The 22,084-nt window shown below is 40.0% G+C and overlaps 2 protein-coding genes across 10 annotated transcripts in view; both read right to left on the bottom strand.

Moving 5' to 3' along the window:
• Nucleotides 1-18,536, bottom strand: part of TXK (TXK tyrosine kinase) — a 24,884-nt gene extending 6,348 nt beyond the window's left edge. For 2 of the 6 annotated variants that reach the window (XR_008745865.1, XM_055796354.1), the window contains exons 1-13: nt 12,976-13,203; nt 12,650-12,752; nt 11,634-11,839; nt 10,511-10,576; nt 9,762-9,816; nt 8,868-8,947; nt 7,386-7,513; nt 6,106-6,180; nt 4,969-5,140; nt 4,037-4,253; nt 3,009-3,073; nt 825-943; nt 315-362 (exon numbers count right to left, since the gene is read on the bottom strand). Coding sequence is in view for 5 of the 6 variants with exons in the window: in XM_055796354.1 (XP_055652329.1) it covers nt 315-362; nt 825-943; nt 3,009-3,073; nt 4,037-4,253; nt 4,969-5,140; nt 6,106-6,180; nt 7,386-7,513; nt 8,868-8,947; nt 9,762-9,816; nt 10,511-10,576; nt 11,634-11,839; nt 12,650-12,752; nt 12,976-13,109 (1,468 nt within the window). In the remaining variant the exon portion in view is untranslated. Of the gene's footprint in view, nt 1-204; nt 363-824; nt 944-3,008; nt 3,074-4,036; nt 4,254-4,968; nt 5,141-6,105; nt 6,181-7,385; nt 7,514-8,867; nt 8,948-9,761; nt 9,817-10,510; nt 10,577-11,633; nt 11,840-12,649; nt 12,753-12,975; nt 13,204-18,434 lie in introns of those variants that run through there. The other 4 variants (XM_055796355.1, XM_005232108.4, XM_055796353.1 and 1 more) reach the window with 4 other exon arrangements.
• A 1,806-nt stretch (nt 18,537-20,342) lies between these two features.
• The window catches only part of TEC (tec protein tyrosine kinase), a 53,243-nt gene continuing 51,501 nt past the window's right edge, over nt 20,343-22,084 (bottom strand). For all 4 annotated transcript variants that reach the window (XM_055796744.1, XM_055796745.1, XM_027779333.2 and 1 more), the window contains one exon: nt 20,343-21,459. In XM_055796744.1, the coding sequence (XP_055652719.1) occupies nt 21,382-21,459 (78 nt within the window). In that variant the 3' untranslated portion in view covers nt 20,343-21,381. The remainder of the gene's footprint in view (nt 21,460-22,084) is intronic.

Below are 22,084 nucleotides of genomic sequence, written 5' to 3' on the forward strand. Positions count from 1 at the left end.
TAGATGCAACAGTTGAAAGAAACAGAGATGTAAACCTAGGCGTGATTTGTGAAAAGCATAGTGAGAGATACTGAGGATGCCACAGGTGTGAAATAAGGATTTAATGCCTCAGTTTTTTAAGATTGCTTTTAGATCCACAAATTAATAATTTAGATTTACAAATTAATAATAAAGTAATATCACAGGAAAAAAGAGGCAACAAACCTCATGCCAGCAGCTGTACATGACTTTGTACACGGTATGTGATGCCAAATGTGGTCGATAAAGTCGGTTACCCCGAGAAATCTCACGGACAACTTCAGAATTTGACTTACTTTCAAAAGGCATTTTGCCTTCTGTGAAAACTTCCCACATCAGTACACCTAGAAGTGAACCAAAATATTTAGGACAAAACAAAAACCCCAAACCCACAAGCTGTTTAACAACATTAGAGGAACAAAACCCACTCTTGTTTTTTTGTGTACTGAAAAATGCATGAAAACATGGGCAACCTGAGCTGAACGAAGAGAGTCAACCGCAAACATTTTCAGCTAATATAATTCTGCTCTCTTTTAAGTCAGCTAAAGTAGTGGTCCATGAAACTGAGATGAATGTGTATTTGGCTAATGGGAGCTTACCAAGAACGCACATTTCAGTCAAAATCTAATTTTTAGGCACGGAGTCTTTCTACTGAAAACCACACTTGTCCAATGTAGGCAAGATTTGAAAGATGGGAAAGACTAAAGTTTAAGGTAGGTAGCGTGAGTAAAAAGTTACACTTTCTTAAATCACATCTGTCATTTTGGGAAAGCGTGGTATGTTACACATTCACCTAATCAGCTTACCAAATGACCAGACATCTGATTTGCTGCTATATTTTTTGAAATGAAAGACTTCAGGAGGTGACCATTTGACTGGAAATTTGGCACCTGAAGAGCTGATATATTCATCATCGATGACATACCTAAATAAGAACAGGAAACAGCATGTATTTGAATGATACTTAAAGGGCAAGCAGTTCCAGTGACATTTCCACAGATGGTTTATAATGCCATAAAAATACAGTGTTAGTCTAGAAACACGAAAACAGTATAACTAATTTAGTATAAAATACACACAGATACCCACTTAAAGAGATTTCTCTTCAAATTAATGATTTGAACTGTTCACAGGAAGTGTGTCGGAATAAAATATTTTACTGCCATCCAAGGCTGACAAGATGGTTGTTATTGTTGTCTTCTGGGTATATACTGATAGGACACACTCCTTCACTATGGGCAGGAAAACCAGCAGCAATAAATAAATATTGTCTCTTTTTAAAAGAGTGTACCTTTTCAGCCACCTATTGTACCTGAACGCTACTGGTAGGGGGGCTACATTCCATAACTGCCCAGCTTCACAGATGTAATATCCAGCACATTGTTAGAGAAGCAACACAGAAAGAAACGGTCATCACATACAAGGCAATAGCTCTTGCAGGTGCACTGGAAAAGTCATTTTCTTTGCCCAAGCTTGTCAGAGCTGACCTCCCAGATGAGATGAAATTGTGTGCCCAATGCAGGCATTTATAGGACAACATTTTAAAAGGCTACTAGGCTGACCGCCACGTACATACAAGCTGTGTGCACATTTTCCTAGTATTACTGTTCCTGAGCAATGACAGCTGTGCACTACGCAACATTTGTCCTCGCAGAAGGCATAATGCATTAGCATCTTTTAAAGGACGTCACATTGAGAGAAATCGTGTCTCCCTTTCTTATTTTGGTGCAGGCACAGTAAGATAAGAGGTTATTGGATAAGAACCATCTGAAATAACAGTACAAAATAACCAAGAGAGGCAGGTGAGTGAGTTCTGAGTAACTAGATTGCGTTCCCGTCACCGCTCCATAGCCTCCCTGGGAAAGTGAGTGCCTGTCCTAGAGCCAAGCCACCGGCCTCCACTTTTTGGCAACAGTGAGCCATTCAGGTCCATCATTCTCAAACCAGACCCTGACAGCCTCTTGGTCTCTTACTGTGTTTTCTGGTGCATTTGGATGCATCCAGACCCCTGATACTGCCCTTACTCTTCTAGGGAGCAGTGCAACCAGTGGGCACTTCCAGAGCATAGGACAGCCTTTTGAAAAACAAGTATTTAGTTATGAACTGCTAGGGTGTTGTAATCCTTAGGTTAGAAGCAGGAGGCAAAACCAAAGGCAAAGGTAACCAGCATGGCTGTGCTGATCTAAGGACTCACAGCCGCAAGGTGAATGTTACCACCACCTCCTGCTCAGAGCCATGCAGGTCATCTGCCTCCAACGCGAGCCAATTCAGTTTACTCATCCAGGAGAAAAAACAGCCAGTTATAACACAGCAGTGGAGAGCTTTGTACTGGGCTTGCAAGTGGAGGGAAGGAAGGAAGGAAGGATTGAGACAGCCCTGCTGGGGATTTTATAGCTGAGCATACCAAACCAGGAGGCAGACCCTTTGGGGGAAGCCTGCGAGGGCAGAGCTTTCTCTGCCCTGTGCTTGTCAGAGTTCATCGTGTCCTCTTTCCCCATTCTGGCTGGTCCTCTCATGAAGCAGAAAAACCACTTCCCTGCTAGAGCGGCTGCACACCACGCTTCCTGCCCACCCACCATGGCACGCTCCCCGCCTCACCGCCTCAGCCCCTGCCACCTCGAAAGGTCAGCACCCACGGCCACATCTGTCCCCAGGCACCTTCCAACCACCCCACTGCTCAGAAAAGTTGGGGAACTTGTTTCTTCAACCTTCTGGGAGCCCTGGGCACCCTGGGTATTTCTTGGTCCACAGATACTTCTGAAAGTTTATGTGACGCTTTGTTTACCTGTCTTCCACTCACCAATAGCAAGAAGAGGACATGGCATCCATTTCATGGTACAACAATTAAACAATGTTAGTTTTCATCAGAATTCAAAAAGTGACCTCAGTGGGATTCCCCAAACCAGCAAAGCAAGCAAGGAGGTTAGCTCGAGGTCGTGCTGCAGCTGGCAGAGTAGGTACTCACAAAACTGGCATCAGTGGCCTCGTACCTTGCCATGCCAAAGTCGGATACTTTAACGATGTGCTCTGCATTGACTAAACAGTTTCTTGCAGCCTGGAGAAAACGAAACATATCTGAAGTCTGTGCTAAAACTTTTAAGAAAAATGCAACAGCTGGTTATTTTTGTTTCAGCTCATACTGTTTATATTCTAAAAGGAGATGAGTGTCTTGCTCAAAAATGTAAGTGAATTTCTGGCTCTGAGTCAGTGAACATATTTCACTATTGTGTAGTCACACATACACAGCATGTATCAGCCTAAATGCTTGTAGTATGAGTTGCAATATTTTTACATATTCCTGCATGATGAAAGAAATTTTAGGCTGCAGAGTCTAGTTATCCAGGCAGATATTTTCCTAAACACTAGCATTAGGACACTCAATGTGAATTTTCAAAAATGTTTGGTGACTTTTGCATTACAGCAATCAGGAACTTCTTGGAAATTTTCAAGAGGGTACATTTCTTCAGGCAGCTAGGGAGGAGATCAGGAAGATTTCCTCTCTGCATCCAAATATGAGCATTGAAAAAAAAGCAGAGAGTAAGGAAACAAGCCTCTCTCCTATGGTACCTTGTCTATGAGGGGTAGGGCAGAAAAGCCACTCATATATCCCAGAATCAAGATAAGGCAATAGGGACAGAAGAATGTAGATAGAAAAAAAAATGTTAAAAAAAAAATTCCTCATTGTTGTTGACCTTTTGTATTACTGTGGCTTTGGCTGTGTTGTCATCACTGCATAATACTCTTGTACTGGGATGTCCTAACCCCAGCCTGCTGCATGCTAATATCTCAGTTCAAGTGGTGCTTCCAGCTGGAAAAACTTCTCTCAAGTAGTTTTTCCAGCTGTCCATGAACAAAAGAACAGATTAAAGTTTTGTTTTACAGCCGGGAAAACATTGTTGGCTTATTAGATCCTGCAGGGCTGAAGTCTTACAGGACACATTAGCATCCCATAAAATGCAGTGACATATTCTATACTGCCAATATTTGTCAAGAACCTCAGAAAACCTACTATACTTACTAAATCACGGTGAATAAAGCCATTTCTTTCCAGGTATTCCATCCCTTCGCACACATCCTGGCACACGCTCAGCAGCATGTCTCTGCCAAGTTTCCCTCGCCGTTGCCGAAGGTAATTGAGCAGGCAGCCATTCTCCATGAATTCAGTAACAACGTAGAGAGGCCTGTGACGTGTGCACACCCCATAAAGCTGGACCAGCTTTGGGTGGGAGAGTTTCCTGTTTAAAACAGCATTTGAGACAGGCCAGCAGTTGCCTGCAGCAGGTAACTAGACCTTTGAGTCTCACGATGGCTTTGAAAAATACTTTCAGTATTTGATGAACAGTATTCAGTTCAACTGGCCGCAGAGCTGCCCCACTATCGAACACATTTCTGCCTACAGTTTCCTCCAAAAAGTTCACTCTTTGAATTTTTAACTGTTCATCAGTTATGTAAATGCAGTGGATGTGAAGCTTGATCTGGATGATGTGAAATGGAAAGGTCTAGTTATGCCTGGCTTTCAGGCAGGGGGCATGACCCTGCAGGGGTTCTTCTGTCCTGCTCTGGCCTGGATACTTCCCTAATTTGCAAAATTAGCAGAAATGGTAATATAGTTTCTCAAAGGCTTTAGTTAGGTATGAGCCTTGCCAGTGCTCCTAGAGGCACTGAATTATGCATGAGAGAATAGTTGTAGGAGCACATTTATTTATCAGCACATTTACTCCCCATTGAGCTCCACAGCACAAAGCAGCACGTGCTCTCAAGGAAGTCTGGCAATGGGCACAGCGAGCATCTGTGTCAGTCTGATTCAGACCTTTACATCAGCCTTTCTGTCCTGCACATCCACCTATTCCTATCAAACTGCTTTGTCTGTTTGTTTTAAATGGAATCAGGTTGTATTTATTTCTTTGCCATCTCAATGTCAATGCCAGATTTAATAGCTTTTGTACTTACATCATCACTTTGGCCTCCTCGATGAAATCATCTTCAGACATTGCACCTTCATTGATTGTTTTGATGGCAACCTTGATGGTTGCTTTCCATTTACCAAGCTGAACAACTCCAAACTGCCCACGCCCGAGTTCCTTCATGAACGTCAGTTCAGATGGATTTAATTCCCACTCCTCTATAAAAGCAACCCAATATGTTACAATAGTCAGATCAGCTTTCCTGAACCATGCTTCAGGAAACATGCCTTGCTATTTGCAGTTAATGCATGCAACAAAACATCACAATTGTTCATCAGCTGTAGCAAGAGTTTTAAATATTTGAAAATTTCCACATGCTCCTGTACGTTTAGATGTGAATGTTGTTTTACAGCTTGTAAAACGTTATTAGTGTTTAAATTGCTTAATGTAGGAATATCTGAAGCTTGAAGATAAGGCAACTGTTTAACTTCGATTACATAAGAGAACTTTTTTGGCATTATCACATATTATGATTTTGACTCTGAACCAGTTCTGGATAGATAGTATACTGCAGAAATAATTACTGGCTGCCTCTATTGTAGTAACTACAACAGTCCTACCCTTCAGAAATATCAAGCCTTGAGATTCATGGGAACATGAAAGATACTAAGTTTTGGAGGTTCCTATTATCAGCCAGATGGTATGAAATTCCTGATCTACATACACAAAACTGACATTTATTTCTTGTTTTCTATAATACTATACAAGATTTCATTCTTATTTCTAAAACTTGCAGAACTGACGACAAAGAAAGTCTTCCCCATAAATAACATTCATTTCAATTTCCTAAGCATTTAAATAAATCAAATAGCCACTGACAAGCTACTAAATGTATATTTGAGTCCTAGGCCTGCTTAGAAAAGTCCAGATAGCTCTGAAATGCACTGGTGGTTGTAACAGAAGCACAGCAGTTGCTGAACGGAAAGACTTGAGTCAGGTGTCTCATTTGGTACTGACACCTTACAAGGAAATGAGCGTCTGTTTTTGGTGAATGTGTGGCTGCTTATGTGTTTCTTATTAACAGGAAATTTCACAGATAGAACTCATTAGCTGGGTGAATATGACCTAAATTCTTGCCTAGGTAGATACCTAAATCTCCACCAAAAGAAGATAAAAAATTTACCATAACTCAATCCTGCTGTTGCTGGTGAAGAACATCCAGCTGACCCAACTGGATGTCGGAGACGAGTGATAAGACCTGTAGGGGACAAAGGAACAATTTTCTGTTGACCAATTACTCCATTTTAAAGTATGCTGTATCGTACCTCTTCTCAAACAAAAATATTTGGAATCTGATGTACAATTCTTATTTCTTCAGGTTACTTTTGCCTACAGCTTGTTGGGATAAAACACTACACTGAGAAGAAATGGAGGAAGACTATTCGCTATAGCCCTGACTACAAAAGTATCTATACTTTCATACAAACAAAAGTGATACTCTTGCTTATTTGTATTATGTTAGTGGTCTTAAATGAGTGAGTACTACAATACTATATCAGCCACCTAAGTGGTCTCTGCCAGCATGATTTCTTAGGATTGTTTCACATTGCAAGAAACATTTTTGTGTCTGTCATACATTTTCTTTGAATTAAAGAGCCAACAGTACCAATGGGTACAGCCCTCACCAAGGACTCCCTGCATCCATTCATTATTCCCACTGTTACTTTCAGATCCTTTTCTGCTTCATGTGTTTCCTACAATCCTCCTCCCTCCAGCAAAAGGCTCTGTCTATTCCCATATCTTCCCTCCTCCCTAGTGCAAGGAGTCTCTGTGTGTTTTCGCACCTTCACTCATTCAGGGTAAAAACATTTTGTATTGTATTAAAATGATGGGCAGAACCAAGGCGAAGGGTATTTTTTAATGCTAAAAATTATGGAAGGCTGCCATCAGCCAACAATTAGAGGTAGCTAATGCTGGTAGGCTGCAAACCAGTGTTAGAGAGTCCTTGTGCTCCCTAATTCTGATTTTGATTGTTTTGGGGATGAGCTAAATTGTCAAAATCTGTAGAATGCTGCCTGCTAATGCACAGTGTAGCTCCTGCTTTCATTAAATTGCATGCATGCAAGATAAGGAAAGAATGACAATCAAAATTCATACAAGCCCATTCAGTTAAATATGAACCAAGAGAATACAGAACAGGTAAATACATTGGGCTTCTAGCTTTGTAAAATTGATTTAATACGTATAGATGAGTATGGTAGTTTCACTTCCCCCATGGTATATGCACACTACAGCTATGATTTTGGCAGAAAGGATAATGGCATATTTAAAGTCATTAGCAACAGAAAAAGTGTGTCTTTTTTTATAAGGAAAGTATTAGAGGAAGAGTGATTTCCAGTCATTCAAAGTCCTGAGGAGCATCAGCTCATCAGCTGTAAAACCTTATCAGCTTGCATGCATTACCTGCAGCATTGTGTTGATGATACTCGATGAGTTCAGGAACAGATGAAAAGAGATATTTTTCTGCTACATAATATTGTCCCAAGTGGTTTTTCTTAATGTGATAATGTCGAATATCTCCATTATGACTTCTGAAATCAACAAAGGATTATAATTTTCAGTGAAAATACTTTATACTATAAATCTGATTAAATTTCACTTGGAAAGAAAACTTGGGGTACAATTCCGAACTGTGTGGCTGCGATACTGGGGGGGGGGGGGAGAAAAAAAAAAGACTCCTCAAATGGATCTCTCTCACAGCTTTGGGAGATACTGCACAAAGTTTTTTATTGCACAAGTCTTTACCCCTGTATTGTTGCATCTGTAAGGAATAGCTGTAGAGTTTAACAGATGTTCCTCCTAATTAGCACTTATTTGAATCTAAGCTTTTAAAATTAAAATGCTCTTCATTACCTGAGTACCCCTAAAAAAGTTAAAACCATATTCATACAGAGTGTGAATATTAAAGTTCATGTTCTGCTTCTCCAAAAGCTCATTGGAGCTTTTCTAACACATTGGCTTTTCTGTATTTTTCCACATTATCTGTCTTTCTTTCTGTATAATTTGCTGCCCATCTACCCTGTGAGACTCAAAGTGAAGAAGTTAAGCTTGCATGTCAGGCTGGAGGTGGCTGCTGGGGGTTGGTACCCTACAGCAGCCGTGAGCCTGTGCCCAGCGGAGGGTGGTGGGGAGGGCTTGCCGCGTATTTCCAAGGAGAGGAGGGAGGGAGGCAGAGGGTGATGGTAGCAGCAGTACCTTCACCTGGCTCCTTTCCCCTCTGGCTTGCTCTAAGAGGGAGAGAAGAAAAGCAGATACTGCTGATGCAGGAGGATGGAGGGGGGCTGATGGAGGGGGGCGTAAGGCAGCTTGAGATGGGGTAGCTCAGTGCTGTAGGTGATTGCTCTTGATGTGGGGGAAAAGCAAGTCCTATGGCAGTGCTCCAGCAAAAGAAGTAGGACTGTACAGCGAGGAGGTGAGGTGATTTCAGAAGAAAAACAGAAGTTTGCGGACAGCAGAGTCTGGGATGAATTTACAGTGCGCAGAGCCTGCGGAGAAGGGACACAGCTGGGTGTGGCAGCCGAAGGCTACAGCAGCATGGTGTGGTTGCCATGGCACTTCATACAGAAAGAGAGGCAAGAAGATGTGAATGTATGGTCTGATTGCCTGCATTACATGGGTGGAACGTACAACTTTCACAGCAGACTATTGGAAGATTTCAATTTGTGCAGTTAATCTTGTCTTGGCAGGACATTTGCGCTGTGACTCCCAGACGCCTGCCCACCATCACCTTTCCTGCGCACAAGGTGTAACTCTGCACGAACTGCACCCCAGTGGTTCCCTGCTCTTGCTCACTGCATGTCCAACTCACCCACTTATTCTGAGGAGTCTGGGGGAAGCTATTCCATCACCTCGTGATTCAAACCCTTACCATTCAGAGCAACTCACCCTTTAGCCTGCGAATACATGGACAGTGTAAGAAGTCCCTGTTGGCTGGAATCTCTGACAACAAATGCACCTTCTTTGCACTGAAAAGATATCCAAGTAGAGTTATCTTCTGCTTTTGCGTCTAAATAATCCTCCCTTGAGACAGGACTTGCAGCTGATTACCAAATTCTGTGGAATACCTAGGACTATTTGGGAGGATGAAGGAGTGGAGAATGGGAGTTGATAGCCAGGTACATAGCAGAGCAAAATTAACCAAGGGAAAGAAAATATTAAGTGCCAGGCATTTTTTTGGAGTTAAATAAGTTAGGTGAATTATATTCTTCAGCGTGAAGTAGTGAAAATATTTTGATTTATTAAAAAATCAAATGGTACAAATCATTAGGAAAAAGTACTGTAAAACAGCTCTGTCTGAGGTGTTCTTCTCTGGTCTGTTGTGTCCAAGCCCTGTGTAGGTCCTTGAGCAAAGACCTAATAAGTTTAACTGAGTTAGATGCTTTGGTAACTGACAGGGGATAGAAAGCAATATGGATTGTTTGCTCTATACGTAAGGAAGACACAGAGGTTTTGTTAAGCTCTGCTACCCTTGCTAATTCACTTACTACATGAGTTTCAGACTTCAAGATTCCATACAAGAGACCAGCACAGTAAACCACATGTAATTCAATTTATCTAATACGGAAAATCTACATAGATTTGCTGGGGCTACAACTTAAAACTCTGTGAAGTGTGGATAGTCGGCACTGTATGCTTACCCCAGAAAACATTTTTATTTTAAAGTGCTTTCTCTCTTCCTGCATACCAAACAGATTTGGATTTTGACTGTGGTAATGCTCTTGATGCCTCTACTGATAGATCTTTCTAGATACCCTTAGTTCTATGTGTAAGCTGAGTTACCTTCTGGCGCAAGAGAAGTTCTGCCTGGCTTCTGTTCACGTTTTTGCAGTACCACCTGCAACAAGGAGATAACCTATCCTTTAATTTCAGCCAGTAAAAACCAATGCTTGCTCTGTTTCACAGAAGTAATCCATCTTAACAGTTGCATATTACCAGTCCAAAAACCTGAATAAAACTATTGTTGTATATAAACATATCTTAATTTGGAATTAATTTATTAGACCATTGCAAGTATGACATTCACTGTGATTAAATATGACCTCAGACAAAAGAAAGCCCAGGAAACAATTACACCAAACTGCAATTAAATTTATAGTCCCAGACACTGTTTCAAGCCTATCTTCTCTAGAATTTTGCAGAATTTTGCTCTTCTCTCCAGTAAATCAAGTTGAAGTAATTGGAATTAGCTTCTAGTAATTAATTACCTGTTCACAGCAGGGAGAGATCAGAATATAGAAACATTATGTAGTAAGCCTACAGAAATAGGAAGCATCTGGATTCTGGCATGATTTATGCAAATGAATGTTGTTGAAGTGCTCAGTGTTTGTAACTTCACGTTACACTCTGAGCTAATAGTTCCAAATCAAAATGGTTAATTCATTCTAAGAGCAATGTTTTGTAATAAAAAAGAGAGCTTTTGATAAATATCTGTTCATGTCTAATAAAGATTGAAGGATCAAGCACTAAAACGTATTTCTGCAATGCATTTTTAGAAAAGAAAGCATAATTAAAATTTTCAGTGTACTTACTCGTAGTTTTCTAAATCACTTTTCTTGTTCTCAGTAACATAGTTGCTGGGAATTAGACCTTCATTCCTGAAACAACATGTTGGGGATAAAGTTATAGTATGATGTAAAATATTAATAGCATTGATACACCTCTCCCTTTTGTTGAATTTTAAAGGTTCCTTCTGCTACAGGCTGTAACATTAGATACTGAATCCCAACATGGGAATTGAATAGAAATCTGAGTCCTTTCATCCCAGGCACAATCTTTCTGCCCCACGACTGTGGATGGCTACTGAAATGAAAAAGTTAGCTGAGATACTATTTATACAGTGCTGAAACCAGCATGTTAATGAAAATTTTCAAGTCAAATAAAAAGAAAATTTAGAAAAAAAATTGTATTTCTTATGAATCAGAGGCCACCCTCTTAATTTCTGGCCTACAGAAGGCTTTTATATGAAGAAGAATAAAGTGCTTGCATGTATATACAAAATAATAATCAGTGTACTCTCACCACAAATATGAGTTGAGAAAAAGCATTTTAAAGTATTTAAAGGAGAAATCTGAATGAAAAGGAGACAGTTATTGTATAACAAAACCATTCCCAACATCAGAGTACAGGATACACTGAAGAAAATGCAAAGGAGAAAGGGGAACGACATGAAACAAACATAAACATGGAGAGGATCCTAACTGAAGTTATCTAGCTCTCTAAAATGTCCAGGAATTTTGGATCAGGGATTTTCAGGCACATGTCTTCACAATCTCTATGGTCTTTATGAAGCATTTACACATATACAATGCATTGTAAAGCACCTGAAATATGGAAAGCTGGATTTGCACATGGCTCAGAGCCTGGTGATTCACATGGTCCTCAAACACCTTGATGTTGCTCAGGAAATTATTGAATCTAGGACTTGACTCTGAATTCCCAACAGATTCTAGATTCCCCACCCATTTCTGCGGTGCCAGACACTGCTGAGAGTCTGCCGGGCCAATCCATGTGCCTTGTACAAAAACATGCACATTTCAAACCTGACCCTAAATTGTCACACCTGTCTCATTCTAGCTGCCTGCTTTCACAGGGGTTGTTTTGGGGGTTTTTGTTTCTTTAAAGGGAAATTGAAAGATATGCCCCTGCTCTTACCCATGTTGGTCTCTTGCCTTCCACCAGTGGGGATCATACTGTTCAAGGATAATGTATTCTTCTGACTTCTTGAGTGGTAAATCCAAGGGTCCTCTAGCAAAAAAGTCATAGAGTGCAATAACTCTGGGTTTTTCTGTGTAGTCTTCCAAGGCCTCAGCAGGTAGAGAAGGTAACGGCTTGTCCTTTAACTGCAATTGCCTCTCACTCTAGTGGGGGAAAAAAAGTGTCTTTCGTAGTTAGTCTTTTCTCCCTACTATGGCTTGCTTAATTCCTCTGCTGTTATACCATTTCAGTAACTGAGGAGCTCCATCATGGTCATTGCTTCCCCTTGTAAAGCACTATCACCTCATCACTTGTAAAACAGTGAGACTTATACTTGAGTAGTTTTGTGTAGAAGTCAAAATGACAATGGAAAACACAGTGTATAATAAAAAAGCCACCTACTTAATTGGGGTGACTTCTACATGGTATGAATACTGGGACGACTCCTCAGCTGGTGTAAAAGCAGAGCAGCATTGAAATTAGTGGAGTACAATGTCTGAAAACTCGGTCATTTGTCTGGAGAATTAACATGGAAGGTGCTGCAGATTTTCCTAGCAAATTGGCAGGAACATAATAATTTTCTTCTGCATCAGGTTAGGTTCTACCTTTGCATTTAGTTATACTTTGAAAACTCAGATGAATTTAGCTTAGATCTAGTAAAAGTGAGGTGGACGTTGCACATGCCAGCTGGACAAGGTGAGCTTGCAGCTGCCCAACAGGGCAGTCCCACCCTTCCCATCCCCATCATACAAACCCAAAACTGGGAGAAGGAACCACCTCATCCACAACAGCGAGTTTGGGAAACCTTGCTGTGACCTGGTATGAATATTTGGATACCTGCACTCTATCATTTTGATGCAACAAAGAACCTTACACACTCAAGAGTTAGTTACTCCTCTGCTTGTTCTGGTACTGAGCCGCTGTGTGGCACACCACCTCAATTCTCTCTTTTCACCTGCCAAAATGTTACTTACCCTGCACTTCCAAGTAGATGCATAGGAAACATCTGGTTGTGAGGCTGAGTACTGGTTCACCAGGCCAGTATCATGGTCCAGGTTCATTTTTGTTCTGGTTGCTCTGATTTTGAAAAACGTGAAGTATTTGTGTGAATACATATCTATAAATACATTAAAACATTTGTATATATATATATGCCTGCCTTCATTGGGGATATGCAGGGTGGAGTGTCTTGAAACTTCTGTATAATTAGCAGTTCTACTGAAAAGGGAATTTGAGAAGTCCTTTACGTGTCAATATTTTGATCATCCTAATCGCTGAAAAGCTTAAGCATTTCACATACCTTTTTTGCACTGTGCAGCAGCAGCAGCAGCAGAAAACAGACTGGATGGTGTGATCTGTGAACAAGAACATTTTCCATATTTGCACTGTTCCAGTTTGTTTGTTCACAAAACTTACAGAATTCAGGACTACCATATGTGCTTAGCTCCATTATTAGCCCTGTCTTGCTGTGAGATAACTAGCAAATCATCAAGGCTGAATTTGCAGCCACCAGACAGCAGAGCTTTCCTGCAACCCTAACTATTTGTTGCCACTGTCTCCCTTACAATGCCTTAGCAATTATGAGGCCATGTGATGAGTTAATCGGCTCACTAAATCAGCAAAATTAAAAAAGAAAAAAAAAAAAAGAGAGACCTTTGCAGCCAGATCAGTACCGATCTGACTGATCACACCACCCCGTACAAGCTCTAACCAGTGCAATGAAGGGGATGAGAACATCATCAGGGACAGGAGGTAGAGAACGGCCCCCTTCAGTACTGAAATAATTTTAGATCATTCCAGCCAAATACAAACCCATACTTGCATGACAAGCTGCTTCTTATTGTGAGGTTTATTAAAGGAGACACACTACGTTCAGTTCTTTGAAATAATATTGATTTTCCTGTTTCTGTTGCAGCCGTTAATATAACATATGCATTAACCCAGGCTTAAAGTACTAACAAGATGCGCTTTACACTTATGTGCCAAGTGGTTGATAATTCTGAGAAGAATTCATTGGATGCGTCATCACACACAGTGTACATTTAGAAAGAAATCAATCCAATATATCTTGTGTGAGTAGCAGAATATATTAAATATCTCAAAAATGGCGTTTTTGACTTGTTGGTCCTAACGTCCCAGTCCAGCCTGGAATAAATATGATGTCCTTTCTGGTGTCCTGTGGGACTTTTTGCCAATGCCTGTGACCAGCGTTTCAGCCAAGTGTGCTGAGAGTATGCATCCTAGCACTCAAAACATTAAGCAACCTTACTACACAATGAAAATTAATTATTTTCTCTACGAAGGTACACAGTTTAGCAAATCTTGCACTAATAAGAGAAGGCAGAATGTCAGATGTCAGAACGGTAAGACCAAAACTAGCTCTTAGTTGGAAGAGGAAGAGGCCTGTCTCGTAAGTCTTTTAGACTATTTATCTTGAAAGTCATGGGGCAATTTCCCTTAGACTGTTGCATCCTGTGAATAACCTATCGTGTGGGAAGCTGGTGAGCCTACAGTAATCAGAAGACACTATCAACTGTTTGATAAAAGTTTCCACTGACGGCTATGCAAAACGCAGCAAATGCAAATACCCAAGCCAGCTGACACCAACAACTTTCTTTAAAGAAACCAGGCTAAAAAGATATGGGCAACGCAATTTATTTGCTGCATAATTTTCCAGTGTACAGTGAGCTGTCCCTCAGCTGTTTAAAAATGTGTTTCATAAGCAGTGAACACCACAGGTGAAGAAAAAAAGTTTAATTAATGTTTATGAAGCATTTAGTGATGTGTAAAAATGAATATGACATTTGAAAGCTTGTCTGTTTCTTCTGATTAAACTATCTAGTCTGATTATATATATTATTTCTCATTAGATATTCACTCTCCTTATAGAACACTTACCAGAAATATTTAGAAGCAGCACTGCAGAGTTTGTGTAACGCTAGAATGATCTTCTAATAAGATTTTAAAGATTTGGCTGTTATCATGAAAGCAAGGGGTTCAAATCAATGTTATGGACATGTAATTCTGTCTTGCTTTTTTCTTTATAAGCCCAGGCATTTGAATTAATTTATAGTGTAAGCTCAGGCATCCTTTTTGCCTTCAGTGAACTTCATACTTGCTCTGTTAATGGATGCTTTTTGTGTTTGACACACCATCACCACCACCACCTTTTACTGTGTTAAAAGCAATTAGCAATAAATGAGTGTATGTGATGCTTTTAAAAATATCCCAATATTATATTGAATATGTTAATACAATATTAAATATTTAGTCTCTTGTCCTGTCCATAAAACCACAGAAAAGTATAGGTTAAAACTGTAATTATGATGCTTTCTGGGACACGTGGGTCTGTCTGTGAGCTCTGGGTGAGCTATTTTTCCAAGGGTAGAGTGTCTAACCTGTTAAGATCACAAAATATGACCAAGCTCTGCAGGCAGCAAGTTAAGGCTCAGATCAGACTGAGGCCATGGGTCAGATCAGTCCACGCTGAACTGAACTGCTGGCTCCAGAGGAGCAGCACAAACTTTGCACAGTTCTGCAAAGTTTGTGTCTCCTCATTCTCCTGGTTGGAGTATTTTAGGTGTCAAGCCACGGCCTATCCGTCAAGCAGATATTTAACATCCTAAAGAAGAGCATTTCCAGCTCTTTGAAAACGAACTTGTCTTCACACATCTGTTTACATCGGCAACCTCACCACTTCTGAAATCCTTTTGTCCATGCATGACTCCTAGAGAGCACTTGCTGAATGAACTCAGTAGGAATTAATACAAACGTAAATGAATACAGTGCAAATGGTTAATCTCTGTTCAGAAATCTGCCAAGTCTGCCAGGAAACTTTATCAAGGAACATAGAGAAAGCCCTTCCATTCTGCAGAGCTAAGTCCTGCTTTGGTTGCATTGACTTAAGCGAGGAAGTTCTGATCTAATGGACTGGAATTTCGGCATCTCAAGCAAAGACTTAAGTATTGATCTATGCTTTTTACATCCTCCCTAGTCAGTGGTAAGCTTCTTGCACTGCACTTTTTCTCCCCTTGATTAAAATCACATTTCTTGAGTCCATAACTCACTACAGAAAAGTCCAAAGCTGCTCTGCAATGCTGTTTTAGAAAGACTTGGCCAACACTGCAAATGGCAAAAGCTTCGATACACTGAATTAATAATTTGATTAAACCAGCTCACATCTTGACCTCCTGCTGGCAGTCAAGGAAGATGTTTACGCGGAGGGCAGCCCCCAGGTGCCACAGCAATGCGGTGCCACAGGAAGCCCGTGCTTCCTGCCCAAAGCTTCTTGCAGCTACACACACCCTCCTCCGGCTCGGGCTCTTCCTTCCTTTCTTTTTTTCTTTGATTCAACAGCCATCAGACAAACTAAGAAATAATAATTTTTAAATCCCTGCATTTTAATAAAAAAAAAGTGCTATGTTTTAAAATACAAATAAATTGGAAAAAATTCTTAGAATTTACTCATCTCTTAGAATATTTCTTGATTTTCCTTTCTGCTATGCCCTAACTCAAATAACTGAAATCAATGGAACTATACTGATTTCCTTCAATTTTGGACCAAGGACCTTTTTTTAAGCAAAACACTGGATTTGTCAAAGGGTGTTAGTGCCACATATGTATTATCACACCTTGTACTCCTGGTCCCTAACTCGAGTAACCACATTTAAGAGTTCATAAATTAAAAATTATTCAGTGATTGTATTAGTGAGAGCTGTGCTTCAGCAAGGAGATCACATCCACATTTTGGATTCCATATTTTGAAGAGAACAGAGACACTAATTAGATTTACCATATTATGAATGATTGACCTCTTGGACAGGACACAGGGAAGAAATATAGGCTAACAGAAAAAAATATTCCATCATTTTTAACAGTAAATTATTTTTGAAGTCTGTTAAAATAAAGTACTTAAGGGCCTATCATTATTTTCAGTTCCCACTTTTCTGTTTCCTACCTAACCAAAAATTTTCCCCAAAATTCCAGAAAAAGTGGTCAAATCTTCCTTCTTTTAAATTCACAGGAAGGAAGGTTTTCCCAGCACCCACAGCCCCACTAGACCTTTCAGCCCACATCTCCCTGAGTTCTACCAAAACATAAGCTACCAAAACACATTCAGCTTTGATCCTCAGGGAAGTCCTCATGAAGAAATTTAGGTCGGTAGCTTAAAATACAGGTTTAAATCAAACAAGATGAGTATTGGAGCTGCTGAATCTAGAATTTGTGACATCTTCCTTCTTCAACCGTGTGGAGAAATTAATTTCTCCGATTTCTGATGAAAGCTTGCAACGTCAGACAAAGTTCAGCCAATTCTATGAATGATTTTACACAGGAACAAAAAATGTAGCCCATTTCACTGCTCGTGTCTTTTTCTTTCTGGAAATGACTACACTAGGAGGAAGACACTTGATTCTAAACCAGTATTATATTATCTCACTGGCAACACATTAACAAATACGAATCCCAACACTAGCACAGAGCTGCGATAGCCTGTTGGGTTATGATGGCCAAAATCAGACCTTTCAGCATGCACAGTTTTGAAACAAGATATCATGGCAAGAGAAGCATGTGGATGAAGTGGAAATACTAGGAAACTAGTGTTGAAGCTAGCCTGACAAATACTCAGCTTAAAAACTTGTAGCTGACATCTTGATAACCAACTTAAAGGCCTCAAAACAAACGTATCTGTGCACAAGGAAGCAGACGGAATGCTAGAGGAAGAAGAAAAAGATCGGTCAGCTGTCAGGAACAGCTGTTTGCTTGAGAAGCTGAAAGACAGTCCCAGGAAAACAGAGAAGGCAATAGTGAAAACACAGGTCCTTTGAGATGGTCTATTGCTGCCAATAACTGGCCTGACAGAGTCCCCACAACACCCAGCAGTATGCTTTGGGTTGGTAACATTATCTGTGTAAGTGGCCAATTCACACACCTTTACGTAGGCAATCTTACTCCTACCTTCAGCTGTAACTCACTCTAATTTGCAGCCTTGGGGAAGTGGTATCAAAGACAAAAGCAACAAGTTAAAAGAGATTAATTTTTATAATTTGCATTTTATAATTTTATTATTTTATAGGTTTCTTGGCTTGAGTTTCTCTTTCTAATTCACTGTTTCTCAAAGCGCTACTGATTTTGAAAGCACTGTAGTCCATGTCTAAGGCTTGCACCCTTCTAACGTGTTTTGCCAGAAGTTCTTGCTCCTGCAGTGGGGCAGCAGGTCGACTGTGTCCAACACTACAAATCCCGCTTCACCCATAAAACCCAGATCTTTATTGTAACACATGGCATGCCTCCTGATCTGTCAGTTTTGAACACTACTAGAAAAAAAAAATAAAATCAATAACCTAGTAGAGTGCCACAGTACAGTTTGCTTCTAAAAACACTGTAAAAGACACGCTTTCAGCTTTTCCTATGTGCAGGCTAAGGCTTTCCTGTGAGTTGATTCTGCTCTGGAGGGAAGACAGCTCTAGTTCTACCAAACTGTATTCACGTCTATGCTGCACATGCTTTTAAGAACGAGGGAATATATCCCTATCTGCATGTAGAAATAGTCGCTTTGCTCAATCCATCATACAGTGGATTCATGCTCGTGCAGTAATTTTCCAAGCCAAGACAAGCAGTCTGAACAAAGATCACCTGAGCAGTGCAAGAGAACGCTGGCTGATCTTTTTATGGCAGTATTTAAATAGCTCATTTGCCAAGTACACTGCTGCTGCACAAAACAAAATTGCAAGATCAAAATACGCAGCCCAGTTTACTTACAGGTAGAAAGAATCATGTCTGGTTGTCCGCTTGTATTCAAATGAAAATGCAAACCTCTCTTCATCAATTGTGCCAGTAAAACAGCCCTAACTGAGCTCTTTGCTCGGATACAAAATATGGTAAACCACAAATATTGCTTGACCCCGCCCACTTACCTTAAAAAAAAAAAGCTCCAAACAGACTACTAATCTCACTTCTGTTAAAAAAAAAAAAAAAAGTGAAACAGGTGTCTGCTTTCTAGTATCAAACACATTTTACAAGAAAAAAATATAATCAAGCTACTCTGTAGGGCTAAGTATTTCTTTAAAAAAAAGGAAAAAAACACATCAGATGTAAATCACAGTGTTTGGTACTGTTCAAATAATTTTTTGAGCCCAACATCTGAAAAACATTTGGTTATAACAAGAAGGGGAGGAAGGACTGAAATTGCTTAAGGATGAGTGAGCTCATCCAGGAGAATGGACAGTGCGGCATTTCAGCCTGCCTTTGAAGACATCAGGAGAGTCAGCAAGACAGCTGCCTCCAGAGGTGTTCTGGTCCTTTCCAAAATTAACCATCTGAGACTACATTCAACTAAAAAAATACATTCCTCTAGAAACTAGGTGCCTCAGTTCCTGACATCCTAAGTAAGTATCAAACCTAACGGCAGGTACACAGAAATTATCCTCAGGTACCGGGAAGAGGCAGGTGATGGGGTTGGATTCAAAGCATGCACCCCACTGAGGAAAATACTGCCAAAGCCCACAGAGTTAGGGCATGTTTTATCATGCAGATTAACAATAAATACATATTGTAAAGGAACAGGCTTAAGGTTCATTGGAAACTATTAGTCTCATGATTTTCCTATGCTTCATTTGTGTTTTAAGTGAAACATTACTTACTTATTAGTGTGGAATTCCTCATGTTTTTTATTGAAAGTGTTGGCAATGCCATACTTTGCAGAGTCTCCATTGAGGAACTGGGGTGCAAAGGAGCAGTTAGAGAAGAAAAGACGAGCTTGTCTCACCTTAGATCTTCCACATTCCTTTTCCTACTACAGGCAGAACGACCTAGTTTTTCCCCCTTTAACAATGCATGGTATTGTTAAACTGGTATGTGGTTTGGTAGTAGTAATGGTTTGAACTTAACACTTTGAGAGGCTGGTTTGCATAGCTGCAATAATCCTCTGAGACTTTGTCATTTAGAAAAAGGAATTAGCCATTTAAACCTTCTCTGACAGCCTGTAACTTTTTGACCGAATAGCACAGGGGAAAAAAAAAAATAAATAAAAAATTGCTTCTTCTAAGAAAGAAGCTTCCTCCTTCTGAATGGAAAGGTTTAGGCAAAGCAGTGTGGGGATCTAAGCATCTCCAAAATTGATTACAGAAATACTCAAATGCAACAATAATGGAATGTATTCAGCTAACTATAGTTACCTCTAATAATCTGATTGGAAATAAACTTCACCATACTCCTCTCTGCCTACTTGGGAAAAAAAAAATTAAAAGCTTTTTGTGCAATCCATTTTCTATTACGCATGGCACAAGAGCACAAGTAACAAAAGAAAAAAAATACGCAATAGAGTTACTCACGAGGTGGCTCAGCAAAACTGAGGTGCAAATACTCCTCATATCCACCAGTACAAAGTTACATTGATTGAAATAGGCTTCAGCAAGGCTGTGGAGACGTTAGCCTCTAGCAGAGGGGACAGGGCACGTAATTTCTAAAGAGAGTTCAAGCATTTCAGCACTGAACATTTCATCATGGTGGAATTAATTTAAATATACATTCATACTATACTTAGTAGAGAGTGTGTATACACACAGATATATACGTGTACATACACAGAGATTACACCAGCACCACATTCACAGGAACAATTAGTTTAGCTTATGATGCACTGACAGTAAATTATTGACAACACATTAGTTCCAAACAATAGTTAACATTCAGTTTATTTACATATGCATGTAGTATGACATTTCTGTTAAGAACAGAAAGGTTAGATCACTGTACACACAGATGGAAAGAGTAGCCCTCCTTGCACACACTTGCGAGTTTATTTTCTTTCATTTACAACTCCATGTATTGAGTTGTATATGTAAGTGAAGGCAGAATAAACTTGTGCTTGAAAATTTCAAGGGGAAAACACATTTTTATATAAATAAATGCATGGAACTTATATATTTACAATACATACAGCATATAAATTATTTTATAATTAACCCAAAACAAGGCACTATGGTACACCGATAGCCAGTTGTACTGAATCTTGAACATACTTTTCACAGCTAAAGTCAAGACTAACCATGGGAGGTCTCTGGTTGACCAACCAGCCTAGAATGGCTTGGGGCACATCACAGCTCAGCTCTGAAGCAAAGCTTTAAGTGTTACACTAAACTGAAGATTGTGCTGTTAGCTACCTCCTATGTGCAAACTGAGGGGCACATTTTGCGTTCTTGATGTTGATGTGTGATGGAACACCCATCAACCAAGAAAAATAATGTTTCTGGAGAATCCCTGGAAATACTTCAATATCAGTAAATAGCCATTTATAGATTCCTTCAATTTTTAAGCATGCAAATCACTACTAATACTACTGCCTGTGTAAAGAGAAACTCAGAATCATGGACTGTATGTACATGAACCTGATCCACTAAATGCAAATTAGGGTCCTGGGCTTTGGCTGCATTCTCTCCCTTGCTCCATGAAGAGCTCAACTTGCCAGCTATGCAATACTGACTTTCAGAGAAAATATAGAGACTTCTAGTGTTGCTGAAGATACCGCGCTCATTTCCCAACATCACGTAAAACTTTCCTTGTGCTGGAGTGGATCAGATGTTACATGTTCCCCATGCTGTTTAGTGGCATCTAGCAGCTTACAGGATCAAGGTTTTAAAAAGAAATGGTGAAGCCACATCTCTGGAAAGTGGCTTCTTTCCTGTACTTGTGCTACTGTTGTCTTATTTCAGAAAGCATCTTCACCCTCTGCAATGTCAATGATTGCGTGAAGCAAGTCTTCAAAAGTCGGGCGGCCCTCTGGTTTCTAAAAATAAAAAGCATGTGCAGCTGTGATCAGGAAGCAATAGACTTGGGTTGATTTTGATAAATTATTTGTCTTGGTATAATTCTGTGGCAATGAATTTACCACTTCATTACATGTGACATGCAAAAATATTTCCTTGTCTGGATTTTGGATGTATCACTTAAGCTCAGAAAGTGGCACCCCTTTTTTTTTTTTTTTTTAATACTTTGAAAAGGGAGTAAATAGGTGTTGCTGGGCTACACCCTTCATATCATTCATTACTTTGTGTAGTTTTCTACACTTTCTCATTTTATTTCCCCATCCCCACCTCCCCCAGTGAATTGCTGCAATCCTTCTTTATGCAAGTTGTTCATGCTCCTAAGAATTTTAAGTGTCATTCTCCGAAGCCTTTTACTTCAATGTTGTTCTTTGGACTCCAAAGCAAGGCTACGTCATAGACTTAGGCAACTTCATCTACTCTATTTTCCACAGAGTTCCTTATGTGTCATAACATCCTGTTTGTTTTGTTTAATTATGGCAACACACTGAGGTAGTCTCTTCAGTGACCTTGCTGACACAACTTAGCATCCTCTGAAGGTCTGGGTAATTTGCACCTTTCTTCCATTTATCAGCCTCTTTAGATTTG

This window comes from Falco peregrinus, chromosome 2, assembly GCF_023634155.1.
Source record: "Falco peregrinus isolate bFalPer1 chromosome 2, bFalPer1.pri, whole genome shotgun sequence".
NCBI classification, from domain to species: Eukaryota; Metazoa; Chordata; class Aves; order Falconiformes; family Falconidae; genus Falco; species Falco peregrinus.